At 38.1% G+C, this 27272-nt stretch overlaps 2 protein-coding genes across 2 annotated transcripts in view; both read left to right on the forward strand.

Moving 5' to 3' along the window:
• The window catches only part of LOC139134871 (inter-alpha-trypsin inhibitor heavy chain H4-like), a 28044-nt gene extending 12640 nt beyond the window's left edge, over positions 1–15404 (forward strand). Inside the window, exons 7-17 of the mRNA XM_070701945.1 lie at positions 2772–3319; positions 3980–4253; positions 5064–5096; positions 7676–7705; positions 8604–8627; positions 9929–9961; positions 10890–10943; positions 11561–11638; positions 12472–12591; positions 13000–13203; positions 14558–15404. Of these exons, the coding sequence (XP_070558046.1) occupies positions 2772–3319; positions 3980–4253; positions 5064–5096; positions 7676–7705; positions 8604–8627; positions 9929–9961; positions 10890–10943; positions 11561–11638; positions 12472–12591; positions 13000–13203; positions 14558–14688 (1529 nt within the window). The 3' untranslated portion in view covers positions 14689–15404. The remainder of the gene's footprint in view (positions 1–2771; positions 3320–3979; positions 4254–5063; positions 5097–7675; positions 7706–8603; positions 8628–9928; positions 9962–10889; positions 10944–11560; positions 11639–12471; positions 12592–12999; positions 13204–14557) is intronic.
• An 11401-nt stretch (positions 15405–26805) lies between these two features.
• The window catches only part of LOC139134198 (inter-alpha-trypsin inhibitor heavy chain H3-like), a 28502-nt gene continuing 28035 nt past the window's right edge, over positions 26806–27272 (forward strand). The window contains exon 1 of the mRNA XM_070701110.1: positions 26806–26928. Coding sequence (XP_070557211.1) covers positions 26833–26928 — 96 coding nt within the window. The 5' untranslated portion in view covers positions 26806–26832. The remainder of the gene's footprint in view (positions 26929–27272) is intronic.

The raw sequence follows: 27272 nt of genomic DNA on the forward strand, positions 1-27272 counted from the left end.
TTATCTACCGTCAAATATTGAAATTCTCGGTTTGCTTGACTACGATCAAATATAAAGACGAAACTTGTATTTCCCTCAATGCCACATATTTTATGTCTTGTAATGGAAACACTTACTTAATTACGAAAATTTATGCAAGTACGCATTCAATGTGAATACGAATACGAGAATAGCTTTAGCATCGTTCATTAACCCTCACCGACATCATTACCACTGACATTGTTCTACATAACAATATAAACTTATTTCAGAACGTTCAATTAAATATAAAATAGAAAATTATTTCGATTTACTGAAAAAATTAATTCTAGACAAACAAAATCATCCCAACACATAAAATTATCTTTAACAGATTGAATTAGTTCCAAGCAAATAGAAAATTAATTCAAGATGACAGTAAAAATTAATCCTATGCTACATAATATTAATTCCAGTACTAGCATGTAAGATTAATCTAATATGTGTTTCATTAATTCAAGGAATATACAATATTAATTGCCAATACTAGTAAAACTAATTCGAGTCTATATTAAATTAATTTTACAACATTAAAATTAATGTAACATAACTTTGACCAGAACGGGCCTCCATAGACTGTGACATCAAAGAAGCATCAATGTTACAAGCAGTATTACTGGGGCGACACTGAAAGATCCATCGCTCGAGGGCGCTATGTACATGGTACGCTTGGGAAGAGTAGAGAGCGTCCTCGAGCGGCTGGTCTTTTAGTCTATACTGGGGCCAAATCATGATGATTATTTGCAACAAAAGCAATTCATAGTCCATATGCTTAGCAGACAATTTACGGTCTGAAACTACCAAATGTAAAATGAAGTATGCTGTTCAGCCCTATCGGTCAGTGTAAAATTAGGTACGCACTAAATCTGATCTCCTCTCATGGCGAGAGAGAGATTAGCTGGAGTAGGAATCCCATGACACTCAATACCATAGCTATGCGTGTTGTCATTGTTCAGACACAGGGAAGTAGGTCAAACGTAACTTAAAGTCATCCAAACCTTTGACAGGGTGGGTTGAGTCCCATACTGATCGATATCTGAGAAAAAAAAAACATTCATCAAACTCTAGTGGCCAATCTTATATTATGTATGCACATAATTAATATGGCGTCCTTAAAGATTTTTTGAAGCGATTACTGTAGCTGTATTTTCCCCTGTCCACAGTGCTTTAGTAGAGATTTTATGTCACAAGATCTGTACTAGGTATTGTAGTGGCTGCAAAAAGGAAATAAGATGAAAGGTAATCAAAGATCAGCAAACATTTACGGAACAAGTTTTTTTGCTCTACTGGTTCATTTCCAAGGACCTCCAGCCCTATTGATTGGCCTGGAATTTGACGCTTGCATAATTAATGAGGTGAAATAATCATTAAAGAGTCAGCCTCTACAAAGCTACGATTGTATTCCTAACCCTAACTGGGAGCTATAGATCCTATAGTTTCTGAGATACGCAAAAGTAGGTCAAAAACCATCCAAAAATTGTGAAATGATTTTTTGTCTAATACTGGCTTTAAGCTTATATGTGCAGATTCCCTAACAGAATGGTTGGGCTGGAATTAGATACGTACATAAGTAATGAAGTGTGTTGTAAAATACATTGTGACGTATTTGTTTGCTTAATCTAACCTTATTAACCGCATTTTAGTCCAAGACTGACCATTTTTCATCGAATTCCGAACATCTTGCTATCTTTGATTGGGCATAATTAGGTATGCACATAATTAATGATGTGCATTGTAAAACACATGCCATATTTGTTTGCTCACTCTCATGTTGCGAACAAAATTTTAATCCATGAATGACAGCATTTTATCAAAAGTTCCGAACATCTAACACTTTTGGTAGTTCATGATTAGGTAGGCACATTAAAAATGAGGTACATGATTAAATATTGATGTCATAATTGATCACCTTTAATGGCATAGTGATGAATTTCTCGTGAAAAATTGATCACTGTCTACCAGAATAAAATCCTTTTACTATCTTTGATGACCTACAATGAGACGCATTCAAAATGACGCCACAACTATTGACGGTTCAAACTGCCAGTGACTAAATGAAAATACACAAGCCACTCCATCATTGCAAAAAACCTACACAGTGAGTATTGTCAGGAAAGAAGTTTTTATTTTATTCATAAGCGATTTTACCAATTCGCAATACTCTTACTAGCTCTTGCCTCTTCTTACACTGTTTGATATTGAGTCATTAACATCAACGATAACAAATATTTCTTAACATAGATGGTTTTGTTACTTCATTCAGCCGTTTCTGTTTACCTTTTTATTCAGCCAATTTTGAGAGTACTTTGTCATTGTAACTTTTGACTATGTCTTTTGACTTTTTGGGTTTGTTTGTTTGTCGACCTTTTTCATGTTATCAGTCTTCGCGTTATATTCGTTTCTTTAGGCCTAGAGCCTGGCTCAAATAAATGAATGTACTATTAATGCCATTTTCTAAAATACTAAATTGCAATAATTTTAGAATAGTATTAAAACAGTTTTTGCCAAAAGATGAGAGTATATGATTGAATGTTCAGACGAGACTGTGTTTTTACAGTTCAGTGTTGGGCATTCAATGCGATGTTTACTTTGAACCATGCTGATAAATACTTAAATTGGCCGTATTTGGCTTTACTCATTGGACAGGGATTGGGTATGCCAAGGTGTCATGATATTTCACTATTCTATCAAATTTAGCAACCAGTGTAAACAGAGCCTCCTCATTTGCCTTTTATTTTCGTTTAAATTTATAGCGACCAATATAAACAGTGCTCTTCTTGTCGCCGTTGACATTCTTGATACTCACCATGACAACGACGTAAGCCATTTGGAGAAGGAAGCGTCCATGGTCATAATGCTAACCGACGGAAGACCGACCTCTGGCGTCCAAAACTTCGAAAGGATCCAAGAAAATATAAAAACCGCCGTAAATGGTCGATACTCAATCTTCTGCCTGGGTTTTGGTGGTGACGTTGATTACGATGCTCTAGAGATACTTAGTCTACAGAACAATGGCGTCGCTCGCAGAATATTCGAAGATGCTGACGCAAGCCTTCAACTGAAAGGATTCTATGACGAAGTGGCCAATCCAGTTCTGTTCAACTTGGATATCGACTACCCAGGCAATACCGTTGATCAAAACTCCATTACCAAGTCGAACTTCCCCGTCGTCTACGACGGTTCAGAAATTGTGGTAGCCGGAAAGTTGAAGGACGTTTCGAAAGATAAGTTGAAGACACAGGTGACTGCATCATCTTTCAACGATTCCATAAAACTGGTTGAGCAAGTGAGCTTGAATCAGGTATATAATGTTTTTTTTTCATGTATTTTACAAGGTATTCTATAAGAATCCTACACTGAATGGTAGGCTATCACTCAGTCTCCAAACATACTTACAGTGAATTTTGCTTTGCCTCATCGTCGGACGTTTACATGACTGTCGAACTGACATGATGGAAAAGGTCTATTTTTGTATAATATCTGATATCTTACATATAATGTGATTTGCAGCACCAGGGAAGGGCAAACTTTTAGCCAATTTCGTTTAATTATTATGCAAATTAATCGCGTAATTATGATCATCCGTAATCCAAAAAACGTAAGTCAAAGGCAACATTTCATAGTTATTGTGTACGACAAACACGGTACAATAGAGCACAGCATAGCACACACCGTGAACAAAGTGCCGATGCACAAATCACAGTCAACGATAATTATATGGATCTCCGGTAAAAACAACAAAGAAGTGGTGTCGAGTGTTTCGAATGGGTAAGCGCATGCTACCCAACATTTTTGCACACGGCGCCATTTACCAATCGTAAAGTGATAACAATCTACAGACTGATGTCACTGATTCCATCAGTCATCCTTTGTCCAAGAGACATATATACTTGTCTCTTGCAATTGTTACGTTTGCATTGCTATCATTTGGTATTCATTCTTGCTCCGTTTTCTTCCTTAGGAATCAGGTGAGGACGTGGACACAAAACTTGACAAAGAAACGGTCATTGACGTAACACACCGATTCTGGTTATACCTGACAACAAAACAAATACTGGACCAAATGAAGCTGACGAACAGTGAAAACTTACGAGAACAGCTGAGACAGAAAGTAGTTGACCTTTCAATCGAGAATAACTTCGTGACCAAGGTTACTTCTCTTGTAGTGACGGATGATGACGAGTATCAGAGCAGCGAGCCCAGCATTTTACCTTCGCTTTATCTTGCAGATTCGCGTAAGTATACATTCTAACTGATTTTCGCATTCACAATTAGTCTTTGGGGAAATTTTAACGCTGACTCAAACTCACGAAAGTCCGGCTGAGAACTTCATTAGCAAGAATCTTGACGAAAGTTGCAGCATATACCAGTACTTCAAACTATACGTTTTGTGAACGTTTTAGTTTGAAACTCCGCCTCTTGGACACTAAACACACTTGGGACCGTGGCTATAGGGGTAAATTGTACCCAAAATTGAGTATATACCACCTGCGAAGGAGGGAGGGGCTATTGCTGTTATACTATAAAAAAATTGGCTTTTCTTGCGTTGAAAATTGTTTTCCCCGTAGCCCCTAAAGACGACAACGCGGAATCGAAAATTGAGCGGACGACCAATGAAAATTCAAGGCCTGGCCGGGACCAAACATTGTGTACGAGATGGTTATTTAGCACGTATACGTATACACGGCTGGGGCAGTGGAAGCCATGCTGATGGCAAAAAGTGATAAAACTAATTCGGCTAGGTCTAAGACCAATGCTCTACTGAGCAATATTCTAAACGTTTTCTTTACTCATTTAATTTTTCTTTGTATTAATCATTCAATCGGTTCTTACGCCGATTTTTCCTGCTATCTAAAACGCTCTCTATAGCCATATTAGTTTCAATGCTAGTTGACGGGCCTAATCAGCTTTCAATTAACATGGCCGGCGTGAGGTCTCGTCCAATCCGAACGACGCATTGGCGGGATTGACGGGCTAATAAATTATATTTACACACGACAAATCATTTTCCTAATTGTCTCTGTTATATTATTTACACGTTGCAGCTTTAGCTCTACAGCCAATGCGAGCAAGATTAGGTAAGTAGCATCGTTATAATGCTTACGAATAAGTTTTTCAGGAAATCGTCTTGACTTGTCCCCGAAAAGAGAAATTAAAGGTTCCATGCAAATGATGAAATGCAACACAAAACTGTTCGTTTCAAAATCATAGGTAGTCCTACTCAATAAATCGATATAATCGGGATTCATACAAGAGGGCTTCAATATCTCAGTCCTAGGGTTGAATGGAAAGGAAAGGGTGCCTTGCAGATCATAGTTCTCCCACAAATGTGGCTGGTCGAGTGGAATGTTTAACGCCTATTACCTGGCCAGCAGGGCTTTTATTACTCCCATGCGCTACCAGAAACACATCGCTACTCCCCGAGGCCGTAGGCCGATGGGTAATTAACGAGCGCTATAGCCCGAATAAAGACCAGGTTATAGGTCTTTCATACCACATCACATGTTTATGCTATTCTATGTTATTGTCTTTAGTGTGCTTTGATGTATATGCACTGCAACAACACATGAGAAGTTTACTGGGCTTGAACAGTAGTGCCAATTTCTTCACAAAAATAATCAAAAATGTCCGAAGTATACCGTAAAACGTCCTTGGTTGCACTTAAATATTTGTTGTCGATAAGATCTTCAAGTTTCTACGCAGTTGGAACGGAAAATCTTGCTGTTTTAGAGAGAGACTCGTTGCTCATCCAGGGCGCTCATCACGGTCTTGTCACCCGCCATTGTTTCAAAGCTGCAGACGACATTACGCGTATGGTCACGTGACCGGACACTTGTCAAAATTTTGCCACAAACTTTTCCTTGAGAATTAGACTTTCAAAAATACCATTTGACGTCATTTTTGTCGATTCAGTGGGGACAAGACGTATATATTTTCTCGTCACATGACGTATGCTGGCTAATCGCAACACGCTATGTGCATTTGGCGTGTTATAAATTGTTTTATCATATACCATACCCATGCCCATATCGCTCCATCTACAGGTGATATTTAGCGTTAAACATCAGCCGTGATATTTTACGGTAAACTTCGAGATATGCACAATAAATGTCGTCGGTTTCGGGAGTGTTCCCGAACTATATTTGCTTCTTGAAAGTAAACAAAGTGCGCAAACAAAATAATTGCCGCTCTCCAGGTACCATCGTGGAGTTAAATTTGAAGTGCTTTGTGGAACAAGGATATTTGGGGTAGCTCAATACGGGAATATTCAGTTGAATCTTGTAATGTTATCCCATGGTTATTCCATCGTGTTCCTTGTCATTTTTGGACAAGCTCTAGCAACTATTCTACCGTTTGCACGGCACAGTCAAGCACCGAACTGGCAGAGAGAGCGCTGATATCCCGTAACAGTGACGTCGCACGGGCGACACATGTTGACACGATCACAGGCCACCTCGGTCCGCTTTGTGTAACAATTGGGCGCATTTTCTAGAGGGTTTTGAAGCAGAGCGGAGTTTGGGTCGGTGACGAATGTAATAACATACTGCACTATAAACTATTCATATATAGTGTACATCGAGATATGGAAGATGCTGTCCTGCGTGGCGTTGACTTCTGTAGAAAGCCGTCGTATAGTTTATGACTTCCATAAGCTTATTTATTCGCATGGTGGAATAAAATTAAATCCCCACACTCTGAGGTTTCCATATCATTTGTAAAAATCTTGTTATGGGTGTTACAGTACGATAAATCGATTGTTACCCAAAGTAGACACTTTCTTGTGACGTATGAACATTAACCCCTGCTGCGTCAAACACCAGATGTAACAAGAATGGCACAATAACAGGCGATATTGGGTATTATATCATACCAGTATATTGATGGTGCAAATACAGCGATCTGATTGGTCGAGACGCGAAAAGAACCGTGGTATATTGGCGATATACCACGGCTGGAATACGCGCAAGCTCCATTTATGACATTCCACGCCAGAATTTCAATATACTGTTATGATGTAATAGCAATAAATCACACCCAGCGACGAATACCACTCGATTTTGGCACCAGTTCACCTCATATAATTATGCACTCGCTATTGCTCGTGCATGTATTACGTGAACTGGTCAAAATCTCGTGGTATACCATCGCTGAGTGTGCTTTATTGCTTAAATAACCTTTAAGTATCACCGTTGAGTGATACATGGGTCACAGGGTAGCAGCTTTACAATGCATAAAGATCATTCTAATCAAGGTTACTCTACCACACCGTAATTGAGCTATGGCATTCACAAAGTTGTATTCAGTTGTTTACAGAACATGGAAAGACAGTGAATTCGATGAGAGAAGGAGAACCTTTATTTTTGCTTCGTCGGAGAATATGTGCATTTACAGTTTGTTGCAGCACTGCTGCAGAGTGGCTTCTGTATAAATTGTGATGGACGATACAATATTTTGCGCAGCATATCCGTGCAAACAGTGTATCCTCAAAGGTACATTCAAAAGGAACCTTCATATCTGTGTATCATTTTTGACATATGACAGATTTGAGGTTTTTCCGTACCAAGTTAAGGAATTAGTAGCAGAAATATCGAATACCCATTCAAGCAAGTAAAATTATTTTCTCATTTAATTTTGTCAACTTGTTTATACATTGCAGATCTTGCATATGGTTTAGTCTCCAAATCCGGTAAGTGGCGTCGTTTTGATGCTTACAAGTCATTTCTCAAAGGTTGTTATCTTGCTTTGTCCTCAAACATACGGAGGTGTAAATTCTAAATGAATTTATTCCCCCGCGTAAATCGACATATTTCGGAGACATGGGAAAGCTTAAAAATATCATAATCCGATGCTTGAGTGGAAACAGTACCTCTGCGATCATGGTGCTCCTAGAAAACGCGGCTGATCGAGTGGTACATTCCCGTTGAATGATGGTAGAGTATTTGTCACGAGATAGCCATTTTGCATGAACAGATGGGAGACGAGATGGGACATTTCATTCAGCTGGTCGAGCATTTTTTCTTCGAGGAACCATACGAGGAAAATGAATCGAACAGAGAAGACGAAATTAGAGTATTCGGCAGACTGTTCACTTATCTTGGGTTTTTGCAGCAAGGCTGTCGACTGGCCTCTGAAGGAATTATGATGACGACACGATTGGACAATGTGAAATGGAACATCGTCAGCGTGTTCCTTTCTACCTCAATCTCGAAAACATGACTTTTAGAAACGGTTTCGTGATAGTCCTCACATGGATGTATTTTAGAGAGAAGAATTGATGTAAAATCTATTGTGGATATCAACTGAAGCTATCGTGATTCGCCGTTCACACAAATTGAACGCTTTGTATTTGAAATTACTACAAATTTGCTTATCGTTCATTTCCGGCTGGGCGGAAACTGACAATCGCTACAAAAATATCATTGACATAAGGATTCATGCACACGAGATATCACTTGCACTATTACAAATATCCTACCAAAACATTTTATCAAAATTCAGTCAACAACATTACGCATGGTAATTGTTCAAATGGTCAGGTTTCTCATTTTCATAATTTATCTCTGTTCAATTTTTACACGTTGCAGTTCGGTCATTTAAAGCAAGGTCAGGTAAGTGGCATCATTGTTATGCAAATCCATGTTTCTAAGAAATTTTCCAGCTTTGTGCTCAAAAAAGGAGATTGACATACACATAAATTCTAATAATATGCAAGGCCAAAACGTCCTCTAAAAATCAAAAATACCCTAATCAAGTTAAAAAACACAATCGAGATACATACCTGTATGAGAGAGTTTCAAAATTATGTAACCGAAAGCTTGAATGTAACGGGCACTACCTTTGTAGATCATTGTGCTCCTACAAACGCCGATGACGTTGTTGCGTATAGTTCTGTTTCATCACATTGAAGGATGTGTACGGTCACGGCCACTTTAAAAACCATAAAGATAACTCTGGTGAAGATAGGACATTTCAAACACATTGTCGAGCATTTTACCGAAAAGCGAATGGGACAGGGAAGGCGAATTTTCTGTTCGTAGAATATCGGAGAATATTGACTCGTCTCGCAGGTTATGTTGTGGCACTGCTGCGGGGTGGCAACAGAAAGAGACAATAGGAAATGGAACCCCGTCAGCGTTCTCCACCAATCTGGCTTTCGGCTATATGACTACGAGTCTCAGAAGCTGTGCCAGTCATCAAATGATACAAACACTTTCGACTAAATGGACGGATATGGAAATCATCGCGACTCGCCATTCAGATGGATGGGACGTTTTGGGATTTATTTGAAATTACTTCAAGTTCACTTGAAATTAGAACAATTATCGTTGATTTCCAGCTTGGCCGAGACTAAAACTGCCATACAAACGTCCCTCTGTAGTACGGTCTACATACACTAAAATATATCACGTGTGTTAATGAGTTACCGCGGCTATACATTTTGAATTGCATGTGCTTTCTGATACTTTATGTTGATCTGTCAGACAGAGAGTGTACGGATATACAATCTATGTAAGGTCTTCATGGAAGAAGTGATTTGTTGTGCTGGCTATTTGTTTTCTTTTAAGTTTCCTTTTAATCTCCGAACCCAGCTGTCCTGACAATTCAAGTGATGAAGTAGGGTTAAGATTTGATGTCTCACTCATATTCGTCCAAGCTTCAACTACGAAAAACTCTATCGGATTTCGCGGCGAACGAGAAAACGCAAGACGAAAGTGAGGACATCTTTCTAAGACCAAAAATTTAACAACTTTGCTTTTCAATAGTCGACACTTTTGTGAATTGCAGTTTAAATTCAATAGTCACTGTTTGCCATTTGACGTGCACATGCACATACTTTCACGTGCAAACCAACACCAGTCAACTCAAAATTCACCAATGTTATAGTTTTTCATGCTATTTTCAATTACAGGACGAACAAAGGATTTGGGTGCACGACGTCGCAGTAAGTCACACAACTGTCACAGTATACTGTCTGTTGGTCACTATTGACCTTTTGAAAGCAAAACTCCTACATTCATTGCACATATTTTGAAAATTAATGAAGGCGAAGCTTATTAAACACATCCATTTCTTGTTTGTAAAATTTGCTGTTTCTTAGGAATTTTATGCAAAGTTAGCGTGCTGAAACTGCACAGTGACCTTAGAGAGGGCTCATGGTAGCGTTCAGGAAGGTAAAATTGAAGGTTTCCACATTTCCACTTCTCGGGATTTTACTCATTAGAACTAGGACAAACGTTAACCAAACTTAGGATTTCCACACAAATATGCAGTTGACCACTCCAAAGAATCTCCAAACACAGATTCGAATTAAATAAATAAGTTTTTATTTTTCATTTGTTATGTTTACTTTTTGGATTATACCGAGCCCATTCAATGATGGCTATTTTCCTTTACGTATAAAGATGAGTGTAATACAATTATCATAAATAAAACTTCAGAGCAATTAGAGTTTCATTTTCTAATTTCAAACCGTCTACCACGGTGCAAATTCGGATATGTTTGACAACTATTTCTGCATTATTGTCACCGTTTGCGTTTTATATTTTGTAAAATTAGAGTCATTACCTAATTTCTGTGTCTACCATGTAAGGTCATGAAATGAGTAACATGTTCCTTCTAGTATTTGACTAAATGAAATATGGTTCTGTTTCCATAATCACGAATATACGGAAATTTGCTGTCAAGGCAAACTTATGGAAAGGATGTTAAAATGAATGCCTTACAATGGATCTTTAAAGCTGAACGATATGGTTGTAAAAGTCGACCTTTCTCTTAGCTCCAGTTGGTCGTCAAACAGTCATCTACGCACCGGTATACGAGTCAAAGTAAAGTGTCCAATTGTTCCCTTGTCGTATTATTTCAACTTACAGGACTGAGAGGACGCGGTAAGAAACGACCTCGCGACAAGCCAGGCAAAAATCATGGTATGTGTGACTTATTAGCAACACCATACTGGTCAAAGTAAAACCATTTATTTCAGCTATTCAAAATCAGTTAGTCTAAGATTAATATTGTCTGCGTTCCATTGACAGTTTCACTTCTCCAGGAATCCAAATGTCTTTGATCTAGATCTCGGCAAATTTACTGAACGAAGGTTGACATGAAAGTTATACTGAGTAAAATTTAACTGTTATACAAATTGTTACTCTGAGCGATGTTAATTGAATTTGTGAAGATATATCAGCAATTAGTTACCTTCATAAGATCAGTGAGCGTTAAGAAGGTTCTTCACATCGCGTGACAGTGCCAGAATAATGGTGCGATTAGAAATTTGTGATGTTCTGTTAGGTAGTCAATCTCGAGCCGAGAGGGAGACTGCGTAACTTCCAAAGTAAGAATAGAATGAAACGTTGCATGAAATATATAAGAATTCGTGGTAGATGAGTCAATGACAAAAACCACATACATTTTTGAATCCCGGCCTGCAACTTTTGATTTCTCATTTAATTCGAAAGCAATGACATTAGAAATTAGATACATTTCAACGATCGCAGAAATAAAGTGCTATAACAAAGCGATTCTCTTTCTGTGTTACATTCAGGTGTGCCAGCTACTACTCAACGACCAGTTACAAATCTTCTAAAAGACCCGTTTTACCCACTGCGCGACGTTTACTTTGGTAAGAAAAATGCACTTCAATGCATTATTAAACTGGCCTACACTGTGTTGGCATAGAAAGGATATTTGCAGTCAGGGTGTACCGTATCTGACGCGGTAACTGGTATTGTCATTATAAGGGTGTAAATGATTTTAAGCTAATTGCTTACAGTTGACGTAATTTCATTGTGAAAAATGTCTTTTGCGTATACTCAACATTTTTAAAAATTCGTTGTATTTGTTCGACAAGTACAGTATCCCTAGAGAAAGCCGTCTACCACAAACCTAGTTTGCATTCTAAATCATTAGTTTGGAATTTAGCGAGAGGAGCAGGGTGTTTTTCAGACTGTTTGCAGACAGACACATCTATATCCTTCACGCTGGTTATTTTTTAATTCCACACAAGCTGTATTATGTGATGCGGCACTGAACATATCGTCTTTGACTTAATGCCAGCGAGACAGATTTACTATATATTTCTTCAAAAGCTCTACGCATAACGTCTCTCAACTTATCGCTTTTTTTCTCGCAATGAGATGCATTAACTGTGGGTGATTTTTTTTCACACTGTCCGACAAAAAATGAACACTATCAATTAGATAAACAAATCCCGCTCACTTACAGCGAGTTAGTATGAGCTGTCACTATGAAAGTGTGACAATTAAAACCTATACTCTTGGTGGGAATCTGTTTTTATAAATTCAAATTAGACCCAGTGATTGGCGATATTCGGGTCAAGAAAGGTTGAAGGAGCAATGTCCTTTCAATACTTTTAGCTTTTATAGTATTCAAGTCATTCAGAGTTAACTTCTGTCACTGTGATTAAAAGGAAGTTTCTCGCCCCCGTTAATGTAGGTGCTTTTGCTGGAAGATGCGAGGTTGGTATGAATTTGCAGTCTTTGGATCAAATAATCTGCTTCCGTGTACCCGAAGATTTCATCGGTGTCAGTTATACTCTGTTTGAGAGCAAGGCCGGTAAGTTTAACTGCAACTCTCGCAGGTTGTATAAAACGCAAGGCGCACCAATGCCATGCCATCTCCATGCCATCTCCAGTTCCACACCCGCCGACGCACACGCCATACACTACGAAATTTTTTCGTCGCCAAAAGTTCCCTGTGCTTGAACCCTCTTCATATTCGGACCATGTTTGACACCTCGCAGCATAGACAAAGACTGGGATCAATATGGTTTTCATTGAAGTTGTAATTGTACGTTTTACTTCGTTTGTTTAATCTGTTTTACAACGACGAAATATTGATCACTTTTATCACGTATACTGTATCAAATGACGTATAATATCAACAGTAATGTTTGGTGCTATGTCATGAATATAGCGCAAAACGGGCATGTGATCAGTTATTTTTTTTTCTACCATGGTCCAGGTGTGATCATCATGGGCAGCTTTGAAAGACTTGGGACAGGTTCCGGTTCGACAGCAAAGTGCTTGAAGTCAAGGGTTGTCATCAACAGTATCCCGAACGACATCGCCGTCAATCGAACGACCCTTCTTCGCGGTTCTGAACAATGTGACGCTATTCACATATCGTTGTCGGAAAAGTACCAACGATCCGTCGAAGGTCTTCTCGGTAAGAATGAGTATAGCTAGGCACACGCACACGCACACTCACAAACAAACACAAACACACACACCAAATCACACCCACACAAGAGTAACACACCTATCCAATATATCACACACTTCACACTGTCAGGCGGGCGCACACTCAGAATGCCTTAATGTACATCCCTACAAACGTAAACAAAACACATCATACAGGTACTGTCTTGTTGGTAGTAAAAATAACTTTGTAGTCAATAACTATTCCCAAAACTGGATAAAGTAGACAGGTCAATAAGACGTAAAATATCTCTTTTAAGTTTAGCAGCTAAATTAAGCAGCAATTGATAGGTTCAGGCAACTGGCAAATTCAGTGATAAGTTTTAAAAAAATCATCTATAGAAACACGTTTCTTAAGCTGATATACTGATTTTACATACTTTTGAGCTTGATCTATAATTTGAAGGGGAAAGTGTAGCCGTTCGTAACTACCATATCACCAGCATGCGCGAAGCCCCCCCCCCCCAAAAAAAAACAAAACAAAAAAAAACCCCAAAAAACTCCCCAAAACCACCGTGACGAAAGGAACTTTTGCGAAAATGAAAACGAAATACGAAGATGAAACTCACATAAGAACACCGATTTTTCTACCACAACACGAAAACGAGATAACCTTTTTCAAAATGGTTTTCAATTCACAGTTTGGTTGCTTGATACGATTTGTTATAACAGCAACATTTAAACTATATGAATGCCATATACATACATGTATTAAGTTTTATAACGGAAACTAGAGCTCTGTGTTGTAACACTTTTTGTCAGTGACTCCAATTGTAGGACAGTGTCTACAAATAATATGACTACGAATACGACTATATCTTCAGTCTCATTCATAGACCCTACACGAACAGATATCTGTAACCACTGTAAGTTCCCAAGGGCTAGCGCTTACCGATTCATTTAGGACAAAATTGCGCCATTGAATGGACAATGAAGCCATGCTGATACATTACAAAACGATGCAACTTACTCTAGCATAACTTTTTGTTTACTTATTTGCCGCCCAGAAACAAACTTTAAAGTTTTTCAACAGCAGTCAACAGATTGAAATAAGTTGCAGGAAATTCTTAGCGTGCATTGTCGGGAACAGCTAAAACCAAGCCAATCTGATGTAAGAAAGCTTTGTCTGGGAATTTCATGAGTGTCAAAACATTAAACAAAAGGCCATATCTCTCCTCCAAATAGCGGTTTGCAAGCTCATAGTGAGGAAATTTTACCAGTTGATACTGGAAAAACTTTAATCATTTCGTCCTCAGTTGCCAAGGCTGATATTGCCATATCCGTAACAGTTGAGTAACTACTTCTTTTCTTTATATCAACAGGTCGGCTGGTATCGCAAATTCCTTCTCTTGGCATGAAGTCCTACAAATCTGAAGAAATAGATGGTGTAGAAGTATTTTTCTTATCAAGTGGAGACGGCAATTTCGAGAAGTCACTCTTCCAGCCACTGTGACCGTGTCAGCGAACACTTTTGACGCGGAGCTAGCGGTAGTAATGGAATTACGACTACTGCATAGAGTATATGACATTTTTAAACGATACAGATTTGCAGTTTGCGCGTATATGTAACCAGCATGAAGTAGAGACGAGACATCAAAGTATTGATATTTTACCCTGATTTAATTTTTATGGACAATATTGCAGTAAATGTGATATCAATATTAAATCTGCCTTCATCACCCATTCGTAAATGACACTGCTCAAACAGAAATTGTTTATTTGTTAACTTGAAGTATTTTTAATCAATATTGTTCAATATAAATTTCTATACTAGATTTAAACAACTGACTACTAGTAGTACTGGGTGTAAACTAATGAATGATATTTTCCATTTCCGGTTACATCATTACCAAAATTAAAGAAACTGTTTCGTATCAGCACTCTGTCTAATTAGGCCTATAGCTTACAATCAATTAATTCTTGTAGGAAATCCTCAACCAATTACGAATGAGGTCAATAATTATTAACAAACAATATTATTAACAAACAAAGTTGTTGTTTTGGCGTAGTTAAGCAGACAATATATCTAACATAAAGCAAGCAACAATGAATTCCTGTCTATAGTGAAACAAAGTCCTGTTTCAGTCGCTTTTTGTGAAACGTCTACCACTTGTACTTTAACAGTGTTTACCTACCTTTGTGCAATAAATTAGACCATCATAATAGAAACGGTTTGGAATAGTCAAATATGTTTATCAAAAATCTACACGTCTGTTTGTTTGTCTCTCCATCAAGTTCTTTTCCTGTTTCTCACTGTATGTTTCCATGTCTGTCTGTCTGTCTGTCTGTCTTCGTCTGTCCCTATGCGTCTCCCCTGCACTCTCTCTGTATCTCTGTCTGTCTCTGTCTCTGCCTCTGTCTGTGTCTGTGTGTATGTCTGTCTGTCTGTCTCTCCATTTTTGTTCTTATTATTCCATACAAACTATCATTGTGGTGAGGTCGAATAGCGGAGCAGCATTGCCATAATTCCCCTCTTACATCCAGGACTTTATAATATTTCGGCAAAGCATCCATCACCCTACATAAATTTCTACCACAGTAACCCTTCCTTGTTGTGTTTTCACAACATCGGCCAGATTCATCGGCGTTTTTCATGGCAACAGGGCCGTATGAACATAGTGAACACTTTGTATTTACGAAAGGGTGGTTTGCAACCTCGCATATTTGCAACCATTGCTCTGTTCTGTTCTCATCTGCTACCATCCTTTGACAAATTTGTGAATGTGTGCTAAATTTACAAGGTTTTCAATTTATTTTGCCATGCTATTTCTTGCTCAGCTTAAGTCAAGATGTTGTCGTGATCCTAATCATCTTGGAATGTCCGTTTTTGTTCCCTCCTCCTAGTGTCTCAGGTCATTACAGCTACCTCCATCTTTTAGAAACTCTCCTACTCTCTAACGTACATGCATCTCTGTATCTTTTCTTTCTATTAATGCTATTCAAAGATAAGGGCTGCCATTATATTGCCCGGGTCTGGCGACTCACATCACAATCAAATCTTCTACCAATCGTGTCTTCTGTTTCGGCAAGCATAGCACATGTATGAAGGCATCTTTATCTACCTTTTTTTGTAAATTTGACTTATAAATTAGCACAAAGTCATCTACTACTCCATACAGACAGGGACGCCAGCTACGGTAAATAGCAATGGACCAGTGGATAAACACTATCCCCGACAAGCCTATGCCGTGACACAAGGCGTTTACATAGGGAAATTCTTGGTTTGAATAAATTAAATTATGGAAAACATGGAGGTGGTCAAAAAAGCAGTGCATTCTTTTGAAATTGTTTTAGCGATACGTTAGTCGTACATTAGGCATCCGCTTCGCTATACCACATTTGTCCACGCTGAGAGCTGGGTACCTAATTTGCATGCATAATGAGGATTTTGCTTCAAACCAACACGCGCACACCAGCGCTCACAAGTGACGGTGGTCGGTTTTTCTCCGTAGTGGGAAAATACAGATTTTCGTTAAAGCGCTCCATAGATTTTCAAGTTGTCCGTTCTATTCGTTCCTAACAAGTGTTATCATAGTCTGGAGGGAAAAAATCAACTTCTGTGGAGTAGTTTTTCGTGAATCCCCGATGTTATTTTTGACCGCGGCCAGTGCAAGGTCCTCTTAAAAAGTGCGTCGTTTTCGTTAACAAGTCTTTGACGACCCCAATTGGGTATTTTCTCCAAGACCAGACCTGCATTACTTTGTGTAACTAATTATTTTTGGTGTTCAAGGTCTAGTTACTGAAAAATCGCCGGCGAAACTTTGCTCTAAATCTGACTTCGCCTCTCCCTATTCATACTTAGATGGCCGCCAGTTTACACGCACGTATACACTGACCGTGGACGTACCACTTCAGTTACAGGGTACGTGGGTATCTGTACGTAATGTCCCTCCATGCACAGTGTCACGCGTGTCTGTGCAGCGTCTGTGGCTTCGCCGACATACATGCACGGTGTAGTTATTCATACGGCAAAACAGCGTCCGGGTTTACACGTCATTTTTAATCGACAATTAACACTAACAATTTCAAAAGAAATGTATACAGAATCTTTATACACGAGATAAACTTCATGAAAGCATTAAACATCTTACCACCGGGTATCAAATACGTGGAGCTTTCTGAACGCTGGGGTGATCGGTCATCGCATAGTTACAGCGCTGTAAAAGTGCGTCGTTCGCGTTAACATAGTCCTACACTGTTCCAATTCATACAGAACGCGGGAAAACCAATCATGAATATGTATACAGAGTTTGAATGGGGTTCACAGCCTTTAACCCTTGTTTCTTAGCCAATCAATCTACAGATGCGTATCCCCCTATGTTTTAGACGTTGCTATGGACCAGGCCACAATGCTACGGGGAAAATAAATGTCTGTTTCGCTTACTTTATTGCTATAAAACTGCACAAACAAGGAACCTGGTGGTTCATTACTCTTCAAAATGCTTATACATGATTTTTGTTTGTTTGAAAAGGAACGATTACGGATTAATAGAGCAAGAAATTTCAGGTGATCCGTATCCTACGGTCGGCAGGGCTCCCATGATGCTTCTCAAGGCTGCATCTCAAAGAGAGGCTGTCCCTCATTATAATATCATTTGCATGCCTTGAATTTATGCAAATCTGGTACCCAGCTCTCAGCGTGTGTCACGGTGATTTTTAGTCGCTCACTCTTTCTTAAAATTGATTGCCTCCCTTAGGATGCTCAGACAATAGAGATAACGTCGTTAAAACTGGTGACGCACATATCTTCATATAACAAAACCAGGCATACTCTATTAATAAGCATAATTCGCTCTTTACATCAGTCGCCTAGCGGCTACCACTATCAATGGCGTATCAACCCAAATCACTTGTATTTCCGCTTCCTGAACACAGCATAGCTGAAATAAACTCATTTAAAGATAACTTTGTTTATGTCTGTTTGAAATTTTAATAAAACATAAATGCATAATGTGGCAGGCGAGTTCGACGGAACTCAGTCCACCATACATTTCCAGACACTTCGATGACGTAATTCTCAGTAAATACTGGTGATTATACCATAGAGATGTGCATACTTGTATGCCATACGATGCATGAAAGCAACGTCTTAGTATACTTTTGGTACCGAGACGATCGCTTAATATTGGCTTTATCAGCGCAACAAAATATCAGGGAGAGTGGTGTTATAGCAATAACCTCGCCGCATAAGTTTCAAGCCTTTAGGCTCGCGTTGCCGAATAATACCCAAACCGAGTGTATAGCCGCCTTAAACTGGGTTATTTGCTTATTCAGCATTTTCAAATTAATTGTTCCTAATGCTTTTAAGGTGCTTTTCTCAAAAGTTTAAACACACAAGAAGGGGAGCCGGCTTTAAAATCGAAGGCAGAAAGTTAAACTAAACTCAAGCCCTGGATCAGACATTGTCGGAAACAATGGGATTTGTTTTACGGCAATGACGTCTAATAGCAGCGCTAAGAGTACAACATAAGTGACCACTCTAAAGAGTAGCGAAGCGTATGCCCAATTTCCTAGTAAGGTAGGTTTACAATAAAACTAAAAGGAATTTGAGCCGGTTGTAAGTACTGAATCAAAATGAATATTTAGAAAATCCTAGTAAGCGCCTCGAAGGGGAAAGACTTGAACTTTTGCTCAAACTTTCCACAACTAGTCGGGTCGGAAGGTAGGGTTCCCATGCACCCCATGGATGTATTTTTTTAACCTACATTTTTGTAATCCTTAGGGTCTATATTTAATGAATTTTGATGTTCCAAAATCAAATCGTGTCCCATGGGTTTCATTTGGCGCCATCTTTGCCGCCATCTTGGCCGCCATCTTGGATTTCAACGATGGGGTAGGGGTCACGTATCTACCGCTCGACGGAAACAGAAACAATAAAATACTATAAACTTACATTTTAGAAAGCCAAGATCATGGCCTTTTCATTGATATATAACTTAATAGGGATTAATTAATATTCGAACGTCGATTAGACTTTATAACGGCCATTGGCCGTAAATCGTAAAATTTGCTAAATTTCACACCCAATAATTAAGTTCCCGTTCCTCCAAACAATTTTTCATAAGGTATTTATATATTTTTTGGAAGAACTCAGTGCAATAAACAAGAAAAACAAGATTAAAAGTATGTGTATTGAGATTTAGTGGGTGCATGAGCTTGTTTTCTTATTACGCGGTATGCCACATATCCATGTGTAACATAAGGGGTAGGGGTAATGTTTCCCTTTCTGTTTCGAATCATGAATGATGAAACCATAAAAATGTTACATTTTTTGAAAGTGCTGCATCAGACCTTTCTAAAAATATATAGATTTATGGGGAAAAATTGCATATTTAAAAGTTACAAAGCTTAAACCTTTCGGTTTGTGTCGATTTTAAGTGATTTTTTAAGAACGAAATTACAACATATGGGGTAGGGGTAATGTTTCCCTTTCTGCCTCGAACCATGAATTACGAAACCATATAAATATTACACTGTTTCAAAGCTCTGAAATGGGCCTTTCCAAACATGTATAGTTTCATTGGGAAAAGTCCATATTTTAAAGTTACAAAGCTTAAACCTTTCAGTTTGTGTCAATTTTAAGTCATTTTTTAAACAAAATTATAATATAAGGGGTAGGGGTAATGTTTCCCGTTCTGCCTTGAACCATGAATTATGAAACCATATAAACGTTATACCGTTTGAAAGTTCTGAATTGGCCTTTCTAAACATGTATAGTTTCATTGGGAAAAGTCCATATTTTAAAGTTACAAAGCTTATGCCTTTCAGTTTGTGTCAATTCTAAGTGATTTTTTAAACAAAATTATAATATAAGGGGTAGGGGTAATGTTTCCCGTTCTGCCTTGAACCATGAATTATGAAACCATATAAATGTTATACTGTTTGAAAGCTCTGAAATGGGCCTTTCCAAACATGTATAGTTTTATTGGGGAAAGTTGCATATTTGAAAGTTACAAAGCTTAAGCCTTTCAGTTTGTGTCAATTTTAAGTGATTTTTTGAACAAAATTATAATATAAGGGGTAGGGGTAATGTTTCCCGTTCTGCCTTGAACCATGAATTATGAAACCATATAAATGTTATACTGTTTGAAAGCTCTGAAATGGGCCTTTCCAAACATGTATAGTTTTATTGGGGAAAATTGCATATTTGAAAGTTACAAAGCTTAAGCCGTGCAGTTTGTGTCAATTTTAAGTGATTTTTTGAACAATATGCACAAAACAGTTAGTCCGTTGGCCAGGTATCGAAATCATCCCCTCTAAGGCATTTTACCTACTATGATTTTCTGTTAGCTAGTATTCTCAGCTGTCATAATCTGCTTATTTTCCATTTAACTGATGGTGTGTGAGAGTGTAACGACTTGTTTGTGAAGGGCTGTCACGCCCTCAGTAGTAAAATAGGAATGGGTTAGGGGTAACATATTTACCGCTAGTCGGAAACAAAAACAAAAAGTACCATAAACAATACATTCTTAGAAAGCCCAGATATAAGCTTTTTACTTTTATGATAATTATTCGACTTTAGATGGCGCCAATATTCCGTATGTACATGGCGGTCAGCAGCTGAATCATTCACATAACGAACGTTGATATGGCCTGAAACTTCGGTAAATTCATTCAAGCAAACTCTTGTTTGATTAAGTTGATAGTTTTCCTTTCTTTTTATTTCGAGTATTTGCCATGGCATGACTGAAACGAACCTTGAAACGAAGGCTGTACGTATCTATATTAGTCCGAGCCTGAGCGTGATCTGAGAGCAAACAGATCCGCAGATAATGCGAACGATCGCAACCGTTACCAACAGACTCATTATGCAGAGCCATGCCCCAAAACGCCCAACCAAACTTGGCACTAATCATGATCCCAGTCCATTTCGAGCCGGGCTTTAAGAAAAGTGCGATGGCCTTTGAAAGACCCTTTGGTTTGGTTTTGTACCGTAGTATAGGAAGAAAACCCGACCTGTCGTCGTTGCTATGAATGTTTGTGTTGTTTTTAGCCTCTTTTTTTGCCTATTTGAAGAATCGTCTTTGCAGCCTTCCATCCTGCGTTCTGTGTAGCGAGTGTCTTCGATTGCTCTCTTAAGTTTGTGATGTACAACTGTCTTGAGTCCCGGTGCTTTATTGGGTGTAGAGGTAAATAGTTAGAGATCAGGGTGATAAATTGGTTGCCGCAGTGTCTTTCCAGATGTTGCCACTTTTGAAGGAATTCAACTCTCTGTATTTGCCTGGTAAGTATTCTTTAAGGTGTACCTGTAGGCTACGTGGTACTGAATAGGGGCCACTTAGGTTTCAACACATTCGATACTCTTGGCTTTCGCTTATACCCGTTGTATGAGTAACTGGGATCGGAAATGGGAAAGGCTCAATTAATATCCAATTTGCTAATATTAATTCTGGTTTGGCTTACAGATGGCCACCTCTACTTGTTTCGGTGAAAATTTGACTTTCAATTGGACAAAACATTGAGTATGACTTTCTTCTGTGTGTTATTTAGGCCTATGAAAAATATGAAAATTGCATACATATTGTTGTCAAATATCTCAAATCTTAGATTGTAAGAGATAGGCTTAGGCTTCCCTGTAATCATACAAATTAGTTAAATGGGAATTATTGTAGTAGATTACAGTAATCGAAGAGAATGGTTGACACTATAGAAAGACTTATCTCGGATTGCGGGGACCTAACTATAAAAGAACAGCACAGAATACTTGCCGGATTTATTGACTGTTCATTTATAGTACAGGCTAGTACAACATGGAATGTAAAACATACAAATCAAAGAAGTGGCAAATTTTCTCAACTTTTAACAAAGTTTATATTCCATCATTACTATCAGGATTAGGATTTTCCCAATCTATAAATAAGCTATTACTTGATTACACCTTGATTCAGCATGACTAACATTTTGCATTTGCCACGCAACCAGCCATGCCCGTCCCTGGGATCGCGAACAATACCTTTAACGAAGCTTTTGAACGCTTTTTTTGAATTGTGTAAGAATGTCCTCTCTGTGGAGTATAATGTGTGAAGCCGTTGTCTAGCTCGCTTGACTCTGATGATTATGTTGACTTCTTTTTTCTCAGCTGCTGGTGGCTGATCTAACTCGAAAGTTAGATCAATCTAGTCTCTCTGATTCTATCATGCTGGTGGGAATGGTATCTTCAAGCATTGACCCTAAAACGTCCGTTTGTAGGGTCTTTGCTTCAAAGACGTCAGGGTCTAACATTGGTTAAATGTCATCCATGATAAGAAACTAATGATAGATTCACTCACAAGGCATTTTAAACATTGAGGTGTCAATGGGAATATAAGCTTTTTAGTCATTTTCTGAGATTTGTCTAGCCTTCTTATTGCTTGGTGTAGAGAGTGTTTGTTCGCCTTCTGTTTACTATTTAGTTGCGTAATTTGAATGCGTTCTGTGACATTTGGCTTTTCGGGTTTTAGTTCCGGAATTATTTTGCTATTGAATTTTAGTACCCAGTCGAAAATGTAATCCTTTTGTCACTGCATAATTTTTGAGTTTACCCCTCAAGCCATATCTTGTTGGAAAAACAACTGCGTTAGTGTTTAAGAGATATGATATTTATGTGACTTCCTTATTCGCTGCGCTTGGTAGGAGAGGAAACATTACCCATACCCCTATCCTTAAATGTATATTATAGAGGGATGTACGGCATACCATATATTAGGTAAACAATCGACGCACCCCATAAGTCTCAAGAAGATACACTCTTTTAATGTTTTTTACTTCTCTATTGCATTAAGTTCTTTCAATGATATATAAATACCTTGTAAAAATTGTTTGGAGGAACATGAACTTAATTATTGGGTTGAAATTAAGCAAATTTTACAATTTACATTTCATGTCAAATATAAAATCTAATCGATGTTTGAATATCGATTTATCCCCATTTAGTTGTATACCAATGGTAAGGGGATTATCTGGGCTTTCTAAGAATGTATTGCTTATGGTATTTTTGTTTTTGTTTCCGACTAGCGGTAAATATGTTACCCCTAACCCATTCCTATTTTACTACTGAGGGCGTGACAGCCCTTCACAAACAAGTCGTTACACTCTCACACACCATCAGTTAAATGGAAAATAAACAGATTATGACAGCTGAGAATACTAGCTAACAGAAAATCATAGTGGGTAAATGCCTTTGAGAGGATGATTTCGATACCTGGCCAACGGACTAACTGTTTTGTGCATATTGTTCAAAAAATCACTTAAAATTGACACAAACTGCACGGCGTAAGCTTTGTAACTTTCACATATGCAACTTTCCCCAATGAAACTATACATGTTTGGAAAGGCCCATTTCAGAGCTTTCAAACAGTATAACATTTATATGGTTTCATAATTCATGGTTCAAGGCAGAACGGGAAACATTACCCCAACCTTTATATTATAATTTTGTTTAAAAAATCACTTAAAATTGACACAAACTGAAAGGCATAAGCTTTGTAACTTTAAAATATGGACTTTTCCCAATTAAACTATACATGTTTGGAAAGGCCCATTTCAGAGCTTTCAAACAGTATAACATTTATATGGTTTCATAATTCATAAATCGAGGCAGAAAGGGAAACATTACCCCTACCCCATATGTTGTAATTTCGTTCTTAAAAATGACTAAAAATTGACACAAACTGAAAGGTTTAAGCTTTGTAACTACAAAATATGGACTTTTCCCAATGAAACTATACATGTTTAGAAAGGCCAATTTCAGAGCTTTCAAACAGTATAACATTTATATGGTTTCATAATTCATGGTTCAAGGCAGAAAGGGAAACATTACCCCTACCCCATATGTTGTAATTTCGTTCTTAAAAAATCACTTAAAATTGACACAAGCTGAAAGGCATAAGCTTTGTAACTTTAAAATATGGACTTTTCCCAATGAAACTATACATGTTTGGAAAGGCCCATTTCAGAGCTTTGAAACAGTGTAACATTTATATGGTTTCGTAATTCATGGTTCGAGGCAGAAAGGGAAACATTACCCCTACCCCATATGTTGTAATTTCGTTCTTAAAAAATCACTTAAAATCGACACAAACCGAAAGGTTTAAGCTTTGTAACTTTTAAATATGCAATTTTTCCCATAAATCTATATATTTTTAGAAAGGTCTGATGCAGCACTTTCAAAAAATGTAACATTTTTATGGTTTCATCATTCATGATTCGAAACAGAAAGGGAAACATTACCCCTACCCCTTATGTTACACACGGATATGTGGCATACCGCGTAATAAGAAAACAAGCTCATGCACCCACTAAATCTCAAGACACATACTTTTAATGTTGTTTTTCTTGTTTATTGCACTGAGTTCTTGCAAAAAATATATAAATACCTTATGAAAAATTGTTTGGAGGAACGGGAACTTAATATTGGGTGTGAAATTTAGCAAATTTTACGATTTACGGCCAATGGCCGTTATAAAGTCTAATCGATGTTCGAATATTAATTAATCCCTATTAAGTTATATATCAATGAAAAGGCCATGATCTTGGCTTTCTAAAAATGTAAGTTTATAGTATTTTATTGTTTCTGTTTCCGTCGAGCGGTAGATACGTGACCCCTACCCCATTGTTGAAATCCAAGATGGCGGCCAAGATGGCGGCAAAGATGGCGCCAAATGAACCCCATGGGACACGATTTGATTTTGGAACATCAAAATTCATTAAATATAGACCCTAAGGATTACAAAAATGTAGGTTAAAAAATACATCCATGGGGTGCACGGGAACCCTACCTTCCGACTAGACTATTTCCACAACGAAACTTTCATCCTTTCTTTTTTTTTAAATCGAGAATACAAATTACTGGTCACCGTATAAAGTTTAGTACAAGAGAAACAAATCATGTAACATTTTCACCGATATTTGAAATTCAAAATGGCCGCCATCACTGTGTTTTTCTATGAAGAAAGAAATATCATTTCGATTCGCAGTAAAATTAAAATGAAGTTTAAAATTATTTTTGCTCCAAGCGCTTTAAAACGAGCCCCAAAAGTGGTAGACCAGAAAAGTGTTGTAAAATGCCGACAGTCTGTTTGTCTATCTCCGAAATGCATTCTACCGTTCTAACTTTTCTCTATGACTCTAACTAGTAACAGTCGCCTGTTTTAGCATTTGGATAATGCTATAATATCAAAACGGATTACCAAGTTTTGAACCCTGTTGATATTTTTTGGACTTGAATGGTGAACTACCGGCGAAATTGAATGATCATATCAACCAACTTCAGCAAGCTTGCATCAGGTGTTGAGGTCGATGTTCGTATTCATAATAAATCATAATACCAATATTTGAAATTCAAAATGGCCGCCACCCCTGTGTTTATTCCATAGGAAAAATAACATTTCGATTTTGAAAAACAAATTAAAATGATGATAAAAATTACTCTTGCTCCAAGCGCTATAACAGGAGCAACACATGCGGTAGACCTGGAAAGTATTGTAAAATGTTGATAGTTTGGACATCTGTCCCCGAAACGCATTCTACTTTCATTCGTTTGAAGTTCACTATTTTCAGTCGAATCCCGTGGTCATCCTGCGTGGCGATGAACCGGAACGTCACAAACCGTGGTTCGATAATATGTGCACATCAGAAGACGCATTGAGATTATAGGCTGGTACAAGTCACGAGTCCATGACACGAGCTCTAACAACACGCTCACTGAGCAGCCATGGAAACCTGAAAAAACACAACCAGTTTAACAACCAAGACAGTACTGCCTCACTGATTCTGGATAAGGTTTAAACCGCAAAGTTCACTGCACGACGCGCAGGTCTCTTGAAGTCCTTAATCATAGTCAGGGGGAGTCGGCGAATTGCTAGTTTTCCCACGTGATCTAAGTCCCGCCTTGATATGAAGCCGACATGTCTTATTGTGCTCTCGGATACAGGGTTCGACAACCTGAAATTCGCGAAAAAGTTGCATTTTCTCAGCCGGCGGAATAAGCGCGATGTAGGTCACTGTCTCCAAATTCCGCAACAATATGTAACGGTGCAAGCGATGAGCTGTTCTCCAACCAAAGCGACGGATCGGCCTAAGAAAATCCTAATGTGACATTTCACCTCTATGGATGAAAACTCATTTTTTTGCTTGGAAGTATGACCGATCTTGCAACAGTACGGTCTTGCCGAAATATATCATAGCTTTAAAACAAAAAATGTTTTATTTTTGTTAATAACACCCGCTCATGTACTCTGGGTTTCACTCGTTTATAATTTGCTAAGTCATTTCACGTTAAAGTTTGATTAAAAAAGAAAAATGATGTAAAATAATGTTTTAGTTGCTTGACTTGTTGGTAGATGTACCCGTGCTGAAATATGTATTATTCTTTTCCTTTAGAAGTCGACTTTTGACTGTGATGACTCAGCAAATATTGAATTAGCGAAACCCAAATAAATGAGCAGATGTTAAATGTCGGTACTCTGTATCGTAGGGATAAGTCAATTTCAAAGTACGGTATCGGGGTTCACAGTGACGGAAACTGACCGGACATGACATAAGAGATAACTGTTCTTGTGGATAAAGACCCTTGCTAGCCTGTGATCCGTTGTACATTTCAGCTTGCTGAGCAACAAGCATGAACGTTAACTGCGTGCTCCTGATAGTGCTCATTCAGTTTCCTATCGCATCGGCTTCAGTTGGTGCGCAAATCGGCGAAACCAGCTTTGGCAAGGTAACGTATCACCTTTTTGTCATCATTGCGTCCCTTTGGTATATCATTAAATTTCTGTAAGACGAAATTCGATCGTTTTCTATCATAATAACTAGCAAGAAAGTGCCACCCTTCTAGCGAGCTGCGTACAAAGCCTAGTTCATTTAGCTAGCTGCATAATTTTTGGATGATTTGTCTGGTTGTATATTGTAAATTAGAAATTAAATATAAGAAGTTCAGTGACTATCGAAGGCTATATATCCATGCAGAGAATCCCTTATGCAGGTAAGTATGGATGGATCTGAGTTTTTTTAAACGGCAAGGATAAAGTTGAATTAGGGAAGAATGAGAGAAAGAAAAATACG

This window comes from Ptychodera flava, chromosome 6 (genome assembly GCF_041260155.1).
Source record: "Ptychodera flava strain L36383 chromosome 6, AS_Pfla_20210202, whole genome shotgun sequence".
Taxonomy (NCBI): Eukaryota; Metazoa; Hemichordata; class Enteropneusta; family Ptychoderidae; genus Ptychodera; species Ptychodera flava.